The following is a 14,571-nucleotide window of genomic DNA, read 5'->3' as shown; positions in this document are numbered from 1 at the left end:
CTAAGCTTCTTATGAGAGAGTTTGGAGCAGGTGGATCGCTCAGAAAGATGAGACAATGCCCCTTTGCTGGAGTTGAGAACTAGAGTGAACGGATTGAACTGCCCCCCTTTTTTCCCATCCACTGCAGTTACTTCGTAACTGTCTCCCAAGCCTGTCTCAGCCATCTTATATACAGTAGTCTTTGTTTTTTTTTGCTCTGCTTAGTCCTCCTTTCCCAGCCTATATCAATAGCACTATTATGTGGGGTTTTATCTGGCTAATTAAGGCTTCATCTTTCTGGGCAATCTCTCAAAGGACATGGATTAAACTCCACTATCTCTGCACTGGAGTCACGGTGGGGTCGTCCAGGGCTGCTCCACTCTCTGTAGATTGTGGAGGGGGAAAAAAGGCATTGACATGAGGATGTTTTAGTGAAATGATAGTCAGAAAAAGGAGGAAATTATGAATATTGGATGCCGAAAGTGAGAATTACCAGACTTATTGATGAGCTGTGGTATAGGTTTTGGAAAAATCAATAGTAGAGTATCTTCAGTTTGGACAAACATCTTAGTCTGTAGCTTATATATCAGATACAATGTGTAACAAATCCCACTATTACCTACATACTGTAATTTATTTTCAATGCTGGTATGTGTCAATTGTCCGTCCTATTTCCCCAGCAGAAAGCCAATTAAATCAATAACCAAGTCGAGTGTAGCCTTTAGACAATTCATTTACAATCAGTTTGCATGCCTCAATAGGCGCCATTTCGTTTGCATACACAATCAGGTGATTCATTTTGGTTGAAGTAGGGATCCTGAGTCACTGTTTGGCAGCGCAAGAACAAGCACTGTATGAATTTCAAATGCCTTGTTGTCCTGGGTCGATTCTCATTATATTTCAGTGTTTAAAGTCAACGGATGAAAGTCTGGGTCAACACATTAAAAAACAGCCAGTATACCTTTGCCATTTCAATAGGAGGGTGAACAGGAAGACGTCAGTGATACACCGCCGACCTGTCATTAATTGTTTGGGAGGTTAAATCTACCTATTGACTGTTCTCACATTGTAGTAGAAAAACCCCCCAAAAAAACACATTTGTTTTGTTGTGGTGCTGAAACAGATTCTGCCTCAGCTTTGGCTGGCTGCTGTGCAGTTTTTATAATGCAACTGGTTTTTGATAAAGCACTTATGAGACAGTGTTTTGCCCACACCACTGAAGGAGATACATATTACGTGAGTAAGCTGAAGTGACTTTGCTCAGGCAGTGTCATACAAGAGGCTGTACATTTGAGAGCTATACATTTGTATTTTACCATATTTGTATCTTTTGATTTCCACATTTCGGAACCCTTCTTTCAGTGGATACTCTGGCATCTATTTTAACAATTCCATTTCAAAAATGAGAAAACATGACCCAAGGTTGAGGCTAGGGAGTCGTTATATTGCTCCTTTCTTTTCTTTGGTTCATTGTTGCTTTTGTTTGTTCAATGCCACTGAGCCCTTACCTGAATAGGAATGCTTGTTGCTGTTCAGGACTGCACCATTAGACGTCCTTGCAAGCGATATTAAACATTTACTCTCTTAATCATGAGAAATATTTTGTTATAAAGACTAATAGCTGAATTAAAATGGTCATGAGATAGAGCAATACATTTTCTAAGATGATACTATAACAATATACATCAGTCAATATTCATTATGTTTACGTAAACACACAACATAAAAAAACATATTTTGTACCGAACCCTTCAAAGATATGTACTCACCCTGACGTTGACTGTTTGTTATTTTTTGTTTAGTGATGTAAAGACCCTTTTGATGCCTTTACATAAACAATAACCTTTGTGGTTTCTTTGTATTTTGTTTCAGTAACAGTTTTTTTATTTTTTATTTACCAAACCTAACTAGTTTTGTATCCAGTGTAGTTATATTGCCTAAACCCAATGAAGTAGTTTTGTATCATCTTTTTGTTTAGTTTCAATTCACAACGTTAACCACATGTTTAATACTGCGAAAGTGCCGTTTAGTTGTATGGGAGCGTACTTTTTAAGGAGACAGGGTTGCTGTAGCTTCAAAATATGAGGAGTAGGGATGAGATCCCGTTGCCAGTACATAGATACTGAAATAAAAGTATGAATGTTGAAAACAATCCCTGTATTGTTGGAGCTCCCATTTGCCAGTATTTGTCTGCTATCTATGCTGCTCCTCCGCAACAGTAGGGAACAGCAGTATCCTCCGGTGTCTGATCCCGATGTATTAGTGTGGCATTTTCTGCATCGGGGTCACCTCTCTATCAACTAATTACAGCTCATTTCCCTTTAAAGGCCTCACTGTGAGCTGCAGGGCCAGCTAAGCAAAGGGGACATTTTCTTCGCCACACTGGTTGGATGCCAGTCACAATTAAAGTCAATATGGCCCTTAGACGCTTCACGCTGTGGACATCGCACCTCCTAGCACCCGATAAGATATAGCTTTAACTATTCATTATGAAATGAAGGCATGTTCTCATGTTGACTCCCTTGATTGAGGAACCAGTGTAGCTTGCAGTAGCTATTAAAACTACATCCTATAGGCATATATGGAGGAGTTGATATAGTGGTTGTTCCATAAGCTGGTATGCAACACACGCTATCAAGGCGACTGTCAAATTCACTCACTTCATCTAAAGGAAGAAAATATTCACTCACAAATTGAGTGAGAAGAGTAACATGTTCAGTATCCCCCTTGCAAAATGTTCATTTACCCTCCCTCCACCTTTGAATTCATTTTGTTGGAGATATTCAGTAGGGCTCTTATCTACAATTTTAACATCTTCACCTTTCAAAAACAGATTATTTCTCAATTGCACTGCTTGAGGACTGCTCTGATTTCCATAAGTACCGTCATTCTTAAATTAAATCTGACACAATGTCTCGGCAAACGCTTATGTGCAATGGAAGAGGTAGGGCAGGCTTGATTTAGCTGCATAATATTAACTCATCACTCATGAATGATTAATTCTGAGCAAAAATGTGGATTATTTAAATAAGTTTGGATGCTCTGGCAGGATGTGTGAGAGAGTTGACAGCGGCTTTGTCTGCATTTTTTACATTCTTCATTTTGGGGCTGTGAACTTCATTTGCTTATTTTCTGTCATAGCCATACATAGAAACATATAGAAGGTAATTAACATAAACTGTTTAACAACCAAATAGATTGGTTTGATTATCTTGGTAGATGTCCTTTAATGAAAATTGGATTTAAAATGGTGCATGAAAACAAGTAGATGTCAGATATAGGTGAAGAAAAGATGGATGATTGCATAAGGAAATGTTTTCATGGCTGCTCATCAAAGCAGCGGTGGGGGAACGTGTTTATTTTCCTAAGCTCCTTTGCTTTTTGCACAATAGCCTGTGAATTCATTACAATAATAATGGTGAGATTTCAGTGTTTCTTCCTAATCAGAAGCTTGTGGGTACGTTATGCAAGAGAAGGGAAAAGATTCTTAATTTTGGATCCAAAGGAATTGAATAACATTGTTTTTTAACAAAAGACAAATATGAATTGTTATGTCGAGCCTTCTACACTATGTTGTACAAACAGTTAGTTTTTATTTTTGTATAAGCAAAACTTTGAAGAATGAGAAGTATTTGGGGCCATTTTTATTGAAGTTTTAATACCCCTTAAGCTGGGGTAAAATTGGGGAAAGTAATGGGTATATTAAAGTCCATTAAAAGCCACACATACCTTTTTTTCAGAATATTTCACTTTTGAACAAATATAAGGGGACAAAAACAATTCCAGATTTAACAAGTACTCTAAGCTTTTGAGCTTCTTTCCAATACAAAGTTGATGTAAGTTACTAAATGTTGTGTGCAAATAGCAACTGCTTGGGTTGTCCGACCAACAGTCCAAAACCCAAAGATATTTACATTAACTTTACATTTTTGCTAAATGAATCACATCAATGATTAATCATTTATCAAACTTTCTTGTCTTTTTTGCAGCAGCAGCAGTAGATTTGATAGCCTTTTACCTTTTTATATACATTTTTATAGTCGTCAGTGAAACAGTTTGTAATCTGATCTAGAAAATAGTATGACTAGAAAAAAAACATCTATATTCTCTTTGGTACATTGCTTGAAACAGACTTTCTTCAGCACCTCACAGGCCCTTGTTAGTGCTGGACTCTCAATCTTTCAGACTTAAACAAGTCAGACTGAGCCCACACGCTACAACACTCATCCAAGATCTGCATCCAGGCGGAAATATGAAGCCCTATGACCTTCTTAGGTTATTGTTTCCCCTTCATTTATTGCCGTGGCTGCAGTGTTTTCAGTTTTTCCAGTGTAGCAGCAAGTGATGCTCCAGAGCACTGAAGGTTGGCATCGCCTGCTGTGTTTGGAAAAGAGTTCATGTGTAACGTGTGCCGCCGTGACATAATCACCTCAAGCCTTGAAGGCTGTGTCAGCAAGTTGTCCCAAACCCAAAAGATCAGGCCTCAGAGTGTGTGTGTGTGTGGATGGGGGAGGGGAGGGGGGGGCGCGGCAATATGGGACAAAGCAATACACAGACAAACTGAATTTTTACAATAGCATCTATGTGTGTGTGTGTGTGTGTGTGTGAGTGTGAGAGAAAGAAGCAGCCCTCCTGCCTGTGAAGCATTTTCTCTCAGCCTGAGGGGGGGAAAAGGAAACCGCCATTCTAGTAGCTCTCTCTGGGGGAGCTCATCCTTCACAATCTAGCTGTTTGGCTTAGTTACTTTCTGTTCCCTCAACAGTCAAAACACTCAAAATGTACTTTAGCTTCTATACATATACGTCAGATTTGTACCCACTGAGTGGTGCATAGGTTATACTAATGGGTTAAAAGGGGCAACCACAAGCCCTTGACTCTATTAGACTACTTATCAAAGTTACTATGTATAGTTTGTTCTTGAAATCTGGTACAGACATATAAATTACCCTAATTGATTTATTACCTCAGTAAACATTGTACACATGAGTTTATGGTCTCTTCAAAACTGACGACATTCCCATCAACCTCAGCTGTACTTTGGGTTTAGTGCTAATTAGCAGTTGTTAGCGACCTACTGTTACATAACTAACGTGGTGAACATGGTACACAAATTACACCGGCTAAATGTCAGCATTTAGCATTGCTGTTTAGCATTGCTAAGTATAGCCCTATAAAGCTGCTAGCTAGCAGAGATACCGAGCCATAGTTAGTTATAGTTTCACTTTTGACGCTAAAGTGCTTGACAAGGCTTAAGAAAACATAAATGCACAGGACAAACACAGCTTAATATGAATCAAGTCAAATACTGTTGCACTATAGAGGCACTTTGAAGACATTTAAACAAGTGTATATCAGCAGAGATTGAATTGGTTGTTTTCAGAGCTATAGGAAATATATTATTGGTATTGCAAAATGTATTAATAGTTTGGTACAGATAACATGTTGTCTTTCGCCGGACATGCAGGCTGCATTATAGTTAAGTGATAATATTATGAGCTTACTTCACTGTTCTGTAGCTAAATGAAATGAACCGTGAAGATGTGCACCTGTTTAGCTCTCATCTCCAAAATGCTAATGGTTTAGAGACCGCCTACGCTTAGTTTAGGGGAAATATTACAATGGCTTTATAAACAAGAGAAGGTATTAGAAAACCCATATTATTCATACAAACATTGTCAGTGAAAGTACTCTCATCTTTGATTTTGTCAGCATTACGTAGTTTTTTGTAGCCTTTTAAAAAAGGTAGCAAAGTCAGATGGTTATTAAATATATAACTTTGTATTTTTTGTCGAATCACACACATCAATACTGTTAAAAGTTTTTGTGTTATTCCCCCGAACATAACTATCGGAAGGCTTCTTTTTTTTTTGGGATGCTAAATCCTGCATCCACTTTATAAAAGCCTGACATTCAGTTCATACTCTTTGAAAATACGTCTCCTTAAGAACCAAAAATGAGTTCTCTGAACAGAGCTGGGGAGACGAGGCTAATGAGCTTGATAAGGATGGAACACCATATCAGGACACACAGACCCTCTTTCATAACACCCAACCACATCTGTAAAGAGCTAGCCCAAATTAGCAGTCTGGGTGAACTTGCAAGGAAACATGACTTCCAGAGTTTTAGCAACCACAATCATTAGACTACTGATCTCTGCACACAGTGTCACCCATTTAGAAATGACTGCCATTATCATTAGCAGTGTGTTTTTTAATTTTTTTATTCTGTCAGTAAACATGTCCTGTTGAGGTGAAATCCCACTTATTTTAAGATTTATGTCCAATTTACATAATTATTATTTGCAAACATGAACATAACGTAAATACAATAAAACCAGTTATCTTATGATCATAATATCATTTAATTGATCACTTTTCCTACAACCCACACCAGTCAATAAGGTCACAGCAAAGGGTCAACAGTCCATATGGTTTTAGGGATTCAATTTCTAAAGGCTCGAGGACCCTGACAAAAACAAAAATGGATGAATAACAGTGTTTTTTGGACATATCAGTCCATCTGTATCACCTCTGGTTCAGAAAACTTCAATCAACTTTACCCTTTTTAACCAATTCTTACATGTCCAGAATGTTGGGAGCTTTCAGGAAAAATAATAAATAAAGTGAAGCTAATGCAGTCTAGTACAACATTCAACCTTCCTGACCTTCATAATGTTCAATATTTTAGAGTGGTAAATAAACTGGTCATTTTGGAGGCCATATTATGGGGTGTTCCAATTCCAATGCATTACTATCATCACCTTTAATCATTCTAAACCTTACTCAATCAATATCGTTTTTGCAAGAGAGAGCCGTGTACAGCAGAGGGAAAGAAAAGGAGAAGTAAGGCTTTATAGTTTGTGCCTCATTTGTATAACAAGGATGGTGGACTTAATACTAGAATGACCTCTCACGCATCTATCCATGAATACATGCTGCACATAAAAGACTGTCGATGCGTGCCTTGTTAGATACGAACTTTTCTCATAAAATGTATTTGCAGCCGTGTGGTGGAGTTGGACATCAGTAAGCAGAGCACCTGCACAGAGACAATATATGCCCCTTTTTGGAGTTGAAGTTCAGGAGGAACATGTCAACAGGTTTCATGGCACAGTTCAGGACAACAGCTGGCCACTCTGTTGGAATTCTGCACCTTGTTGCACCAGCCAGCTTCTTCTCCTGGATTAGGGCTTTGCTGTCCATCTGTCGGGCATCGGCTTACATTTAAGCCCTGCCATTTCACAGGCACAGCCCTAGCCGGCAGTCTCACCAGGCAGCTCAGCTTCTCAATGACACAAGGGGTAACCTTTCTCTCGAAATTCGGCTCCGCGACATTATAGCACTGTGAAAGTGATCCTACTTGGGGAGCTAAAGGTCAGGGTGTCCTGGTTAAGTTGGATTCAGCCAAAGTGTGGCTGTCAATATACATGTTCTGCGTGATAACTCCAAGCTGCTTCTTATTGGAGAGAATTGAACCAATAAGCATTTTATATATTATATATCAATATATGTGTAATATAGTGTTGGTTTAAAATGAATACCAAAAATAGGCATACTGCCCATTTTTTTACTTCCACTTAAGGAGGATATTGGTAATAGTGGAATCTGCACACTACAAATTGTCTCAGGTAGACTGTAAAAGTCATGCAAATAGTAAACAGTGTCCATTCGGGATTTGCCCGCCAGCTGACTAAGCAGGAATGGGCTTTAAAGGCTTTTAACACTTTGTGCTTCAGATAACTTCAGCATTATCTCAGGGATTTCCCACAAGCTTACAGGTATTTAACACGGCTCAGGAGTGATGTCTTGTGACAGGTAAACTAAAGCTTTGGGTGACGCTTACGTGGTTACAATACCCCTTCCAACCTATGTTTGATTGTGCTTATTGTGTAGAACTAAATAATGACAGACAGCCTCATTCAAACGCATGGAACAAGATTTAGTGGAGCGATAACACGTATGTGAAAGCTACGTGAGGACAGAAAGCAATTACATCAACTTACTACAAGTGGGAGCATAAAACCTGTTAAACATGTAGCCACAAGGTTTAAAAATAGAGAGTGAAAAAGATCTTCTCAGAAAATATACGACTAGATCTTATGATGCAGAAATGGTGGCTTGATCTTTTGATTGGGCTTAAACTATTGTAAAACTGCTGCCTGGTTATACAAAGAAATAAGCAATTGCAATTTTATTTTAACTGGGTCCGAGACTGAAAACGTTAAATGTTCGAAGAACACAAAGCTCAAAATGTATCAAGAATTTCCAGTAAACTTGACTGGACAGCAGCTTGGACGAGATAGTAAAAAGCTTACTTATTGCCAATTTAATTATGAGTGTACATCCACTGATGGCTGCTCTTGCACCACTCTGTTTTCACAGGTGCATAGGGCACCATCCACTTCCAGATATGAGGCAAGATCACAGTGTATTCTTTCATAAAAGGTGTCAAGCTCTGTTTATTGATCCAGTTATTACTGGTCTTGGACAAGTGGGTCCTAATTTATTCAGCACTGCTGTCATTCTTCTCCTCGACTGCATCCTTTTCTTTGAGAGGCACGCCCCCTCTCACTTCACCTCAATTAATGTAATTCTCTGGGAGCTCACTCAAGTTCTGATTGGTATGAATAACTGCATTCAGACTACATGCCTGCGAGGGAATGATAACACTAGATCATTAACAAAACAGTGCCGCAAATGTTTACCCGTGGATGGCATTCTTCATCTTAATGTGTCCCCGTCTTCACTTGCTTTCCTTATTTGCTGCTGAAGCCATGTGCAATAAAGCTGCCCTGTTTTGAAAGAAACACACGGTCACATATTTTGAAGGACTGACTAAAAGCTTTGGTAGCATTTCTTTCTGATGGATTTTGATAAAGAATCAGATTAATTTCGATGGAGTACTCAAGTGCAGTGTTATTTTTCTGGTATTTTGACCCTGTGTGGAGGAGTGCGAGGACTCATTGAAAACCCTGCCTGGGGTCCATAACCCGCTGAAGTTGCAGTCGTGGAGCTTTAGCAACAAGGGATTATGATTTGATCATGTTCTTGATTAGGTTTCAGTGTCAGTGGTAATAGAGTTGGACATAATAACATCTCATTGACTTATATCCAATAGCCACATGATAGATGGTGACAGATGGAATTGAGCTTGCAATAAGACCAGTCTTTATGTGTCTTATCATGCTATACACAGCCCCACACCACTCCATCTCACAGCCCACAGCAGTGACTTGATCAATGTGGGTTAAGGAATAAGAATGATTAAGGATGGCTGGAGGCAGCACAGCAGGTCTGTGGTCTTGGGCACACCATCGTCTCTGCCTGAAATCTCTTGGTTACACTTGATTACAGATGGTATCATCAAATCTCCATTCTGAACTTTGACCTCAGAGGGAATAAAACGAAATTGAGTGAAGTAAATCTAACCCATAAACGCCCTTTTGATGAGTCTGATGTCCGTTTGTCCATGGGTTTAGTGGGAAAAAGTTATTAGTGGTGACCACAATGGTAGTAACATGTCACCCCATAATTAACTGTCAACAATGATATAACCATAATATCACAGATTTGTTTCCCCTTTACTCTACATTCTATATCTGTCCCATGTAATATGGTCCATGAAATCAACTGAAGCACAAACATGTGCACTACCCTTCTTCACAAACCTCGTTTGGATCCTCAATGTGTGGCAATCGACTATAAAGGCAAATTTAGAGCAAGAGATGAAACTCTGTACCACTGGCAAAATTCTACGTATTGTGACAACAGCCCTCACAAGTAGACAGGTGTCCCCCAGAGACATGTCTTGGTGAGTGTGAAATAGATGTGAGGGACTTAGTTTCTGTTTTTTTCTTTTCTTGCACATTTCATCATGTCAGGGAATTACAATCCAACTACATGTGCTTGAATGTTGAAAATCTTAAGAAACTGGCAAGACTATGACAGATTAACAAAAAAAAAAAATATATATATATATATATATATATGGCCAAATGAATCATTAAAACTCTTAAAATCAATCTACCTTATACTACTGGACCCCTCATCCAAAAAATATTTCAGAATCATCGTCTACAAATCATAGCATAAATAATGCTCCCATGTTCAATTTCTTCTATAATGTAAATTGCGCGATAATGGATCTTTGCAAACAACGGGACATTCTAACATGATACAATCAATTATTAATTGCATTGTTAGTGGAAGGGTTGGAGGCATGCTAACAGAAGGCATTGGAATTAAATGGTTTGTTTTTTGCTCTAAAACCCTGTATTTATCTTTCTGTATCCAATTCCCTGTTGGTGTATGGTCTGTATTTTATCGTAAAGGATTGCATGAGTCGAGTGTCAGCCACAGCACATACATCACACTTGCCACCATCCGTCTTTGATTGCATCCTGCCGTTACTGCTGCTCCACCCCCCTACTGTTTTTTTTTTAAAACTCACGCAGCAGATTCAGGTTAGAAGTAGGATGAAAATAATAAGAATGAAAAAAGAGGTTATTATACTAGAACAAATAAGTGTTTAGCATCTGTCTGTAACACAGCATAAATTGGATTACTGCTAATTCCACTTGAAGCTGCGCCCCTCATTCTTTACCAGGAGCACGGACATATAGCATTGACTGATTGATCATCTGGAAGGTGTGCAGTGGAAATGGCGTTGAGCACTCGACAGCAGAGACAATGAGTGTATAGTGCAAGATGTATGTAGATTAGTGTAATTATTTGGCCTTTGATTTTCTTATGAAGATCCTCCTCTATGTCACATATAGGTGTGGTAGAATGCTGTGCATTCACAGCAGGTACTTGCATTTGAAATACCCTTTGAAGCTCATGTGCAGAATAGTGCACGATGCAGAATTCAAAACTGTCAGCACTCTCAATTATGCAAGCACATACCTTATTCCTCGTAACTATCCACCTCTATTCATCTCGAGTCTGCGCCATGAATATTGCAGCGGGATTCATATATTTGTAATATAAGTTTACACTGCAGGGCTACACTTCTACCACATATGATGCTGAATTTACCAGAGCATATTTGCATATCCGCCCATAGCTCAGTGATGTCAAACCATGTCATACAACTTAATTCGAATTTTCTCCTATTGTCCATGTTTGAGCTTACATATTTTAATGTTCCGCAATCGGCTTTTTTTTGTTGACAAGAAGGAAATTCAGAGCTAAAAAAATTTGACGCAATGGAAGGTAGTCTAAATCATTGGTGTGTCACTTATAACTAAATATTTTCCCTCTTCTCTGTGTCTCCATAGGTAACCGATAAGATGGCAGCCGGGGAAGCGACTGGGCACAGCTACCTGGTGACTTGCTGGCAGCCCATTCTGATCCTGATGCTTGGCACTGTGCTGTCTGGCTCTACTACAGGCTGTCCATCCCGCTGCGAGTGTAATGTTCAAGAGCGCTCTGTGATGTGCTACCGCAAGAAGCTCATGACAGTTCCCGAGGGCATTCCTGCAGAAACAAAACTGCTGGACCTCAGCAAGAACCGCATCAGAACCATCAACCCAGACGAGTTTGCCAACTTTCCCAACCTCGAGCACCTGGAGCTCAGTGAAAACACGATCTCCACTATTGAACCTGGAGCGTTCAACAACCTTTACGGCTTGCGGACATTGGGTCTGCGTAGCAACAAGCTTAAGCTGATCCAGCTCGGTGTCTTTACTGGCCTGAGCAATCTCACACAGCTGGACATTAGTGAGAACAAGATTGTCATCCTGTTGGACTACATGTTCCAGGATTTGTACAACCTGCGATCTTTAGAGGTGGGTGATAACGACCTGGTTTTCATCTCTCACCGGGCTTTTCATGGCCTAAGTAGCCTTGAGCACCTGAGTCTTGAGAAGTGCAACCTGTCCTCTGTTCCAACAGAGGCTTTTACCCACCTCCACAGTTTGATCACGCTCAGGCTGCGCCTCCTCAATATAAATGTCATACGGGATTATTCCTTCAAAAGGCTCTATCGGCTGAAAGTGTTGGAAATAGCCAATTGGCCGTATCTGGATACGATGACCCCAAATTGCTTGTATGGATTAAATCTCACCTCCCTGACCATTGCAAATGCCAACCTGACCACAATTCCTTATGTAGCCTTGCGGCACTTGGTTTACTTGCGCTTTCTCAATCTTTCATATAACCCTATCCATACCATTGAGGGGAATAAGCTCCATGATCTTTTGCGTCTGCAGGAATTTCACCTGGTAGGAGGCAGACTGGCAATGATTGAGCCCTACTCTTTCCGTGGTCTAAACTACCTGAAGATTCTTAATGTGTCTGGAAACTCTCTTGGCACTTTAGAGGAGTCTGCTTTCCATTCAGTTGGCAACCTTGAAACCCTTGCCTTGTATGATAATCCCCTGGCCTGTGACTGCCGACTGTTATGGGTTTTCCGGCGACGCTGGAGACTGAACTTCAACAGGCAGCAGCCTACCTGTGCCTCCCCTGAGTTTGTCCAAGGCAAAGAATTCAAAGACTTCCCGGATGTCCTGCAGCCAAACTACTTCACTTGTCGCAAGTCTAGGATTAGAGATCGCAAACCCCAGCAGAAATTTGTTGACGAGGGAGCCATTGTTCATTTTGCTTGCCAAGCAGATGGAGATCCTGCCCCAGTGATAATGTGGCTGTCCCCGCAGAAAAAGTTTATCACCACCAAGACAATTGGAAGGCTCTCTGTCTTGCCAGACGGCACCCTTGAGGTTCGCTATGCCCAGATTCAAGACAATGGTACATATGTGTGTATAGCTAGCAACGCAGGAGGAAATGACACCTCCCTTGCTCACCTGCACATTCATAGCTACTCGCCTGACTGGCCACACCAGCCCAACAAGACCTTTGCCTTCATCTCCAACCAGCCCTCAGAAACTGGTGCTAACGGTACAAGAGCCAATGCTCCTTTCCCCTTTGATATAAAGACGTTGATCATTGCGACCACAATGGGCTTCATCTCTTTTCTTGGTGTCGTCTTGTTTTGCCTGGTACTGCTCTTCCTTTGGAGCAGAGGTAAAGGCAACACCAAGCACAACATTGAGATTGAGTATGTGCCACGGAAATCGGACGCTGGCATGAACAGCAGCACAGTGGATGCTCCTCGCAAGTTTAACATGAAAATGATTTAACAGAGCTGTGGAATTAACACATTTTGGACACAAAAAAAAGCAAGACAAATGGAAAAGAAGACATTTTCTTTCCCCCCCCTTACAAACCTGTGGATCCTGGTCTGTTAACATTGACTAATACATTTTTTCCTGACTGAAGCACTAGAGAGGAAGGCAGTTCTTGACTTTCACAAGTGAGAGGGAATGAAAGCACATCCCCTGCATTGGTGGTTTCTACAAGGCCTGTGGGGGCATCAATTGAAAGTCAAATTTGTCATGAGCAGTTCATACTCCTGTGGATTTATACTGGGAAAAATATATCGTAAAAGAAAAACACTTCAAACAGCCGGAATGCGAGGGGCAGATCATAGTTTGGCCATTGCTGTTTTGTGTCTGTATCTTTAATTTAGTGTTTGTTCTTTTTTTTATTGCCAAGGTTAGATGTCAAGTTATGAATAAGATTTATATGGGTTGATGAGCACATTTATACAAAGTTGATGCATTCGAACGTCATCATCACTATACTATGTGCTACATATGGTCTGTTTTCTTTCCTATAATGATGATTGTTCTGTAAACCATCGAATGTACAATATATCTGTGTCACAATACCTGATTAAAAAGAAAAGGCAATAAGCAGAAATACATAACATAGTATGGCACAATTATAATATGGAGGATACAAAACTGTTGTGTGACATACTATATAAAACTTCATTTGAATTTCACAACTACTAATTCATAGCCACCGTCTTGACCAAGAAAGTACAATGACGGGTAATCTAAAGCAGTTTACATTGGTCATTATGTGACGTGAAAAGCGGAATATACAAATACATCCGTGCAACTTTTACTATTGATACCAATTCTCACAACTGTACTTTAAAAATGATGTTTGAATAGACAAATATAACAACATTTAGTGTTGGAAACTAGCAGCAAATCCTGTTGCTAAATGAGGCTCTTAATATCAGATTCAAGCATTGAGGAAATACTCTAATAAAGCATTTTGCACCCTGTATATGATATCAGTATCAGCGTCACTCATCCCTAATTTTTAGATGTAACCCAGACAGTGCACACACATGGATTGAGGGCATGATACAGAAGGAAATGTGAGATGTTGATGATATGATGGGGCTCCGTACTAACAATAGATGCAGCATCTATCCTACGGCTTTACCATCCAACAGACTGGTTGGCATTAGTACCTTGATACTTCAGTATAAGCGTTTATCCCTGACTTTTAAAATTGCATTTCCAAAACTATTATGTAATGGAATTATTTTGTGCTTAACATGATTGTGAGGAATGAAAGTTGTGGTGCTCACGTTTTTTGGATATAATGTGCTCCTCAAGCTGTAGAATAATTTATTTCATTGTTGGTTCTTTTTTCTTGATTGTTTTATGGAATCAAAGATTTATTTATGCCGATGCTCCCCTCGTAAAGGCCATGGAAATACTACTTTCCAGGA

General features: G+C 39.8%; 1 protein-coding gene across 1 annotated transcript; it reads left to right on the top strand.

Annotated features, from left to right (window-relative positions):
- Window positions 1–11,263: 11,263 nt before the first annotated feature.
- lingo1a (leucine rich repeat and Ig domain containing 1a) lies at window positions 11,264–13,117 on the top strand. Its single transcript, XM_076089985.1, has one exon. The coding sequence runs from the start codon at window positions 11,270–11,272 to the stop codon at window positions 13,115–13,117; it is 1,848 nt and encodes a 615-aa protein (XP_075946100.1). The 5' UTR covers window positions 11,264–11,269.
- Window positions 13,118–14,571: the final 1,454 nt, after the last annotated feature.

This window comes from Anarhichas minor, unplaced genomic scaffold, assembly GCF_050575085.1.
Source record: "Anarhichas minor isolate MPS153535 unplaced genomic scaffold, ASM5057508v1 ptg000011l, whole genome shotgun sequence".
Classification (NCBI taxonomy): domain Eukaryota; kingdom Metazoa; phylum Chordata; class Actinopteri; order Perciformes; family Anarhichadidae; genus Anarhichas; species Anarhichas minor.
This window is presented reverse-complemented; position numbering and strand designations above follow the sequence as displayed.

Bases quoted from the DNA above. Each gene is read 5' to 3' on its own strand.
- lingo1a (XM_076089985.1), top strand. From the start codon at position 11,270: ATGGCAGCCGGGGAAGCGACTGGGCACAGCTACCTGGTGACTTGCTGG.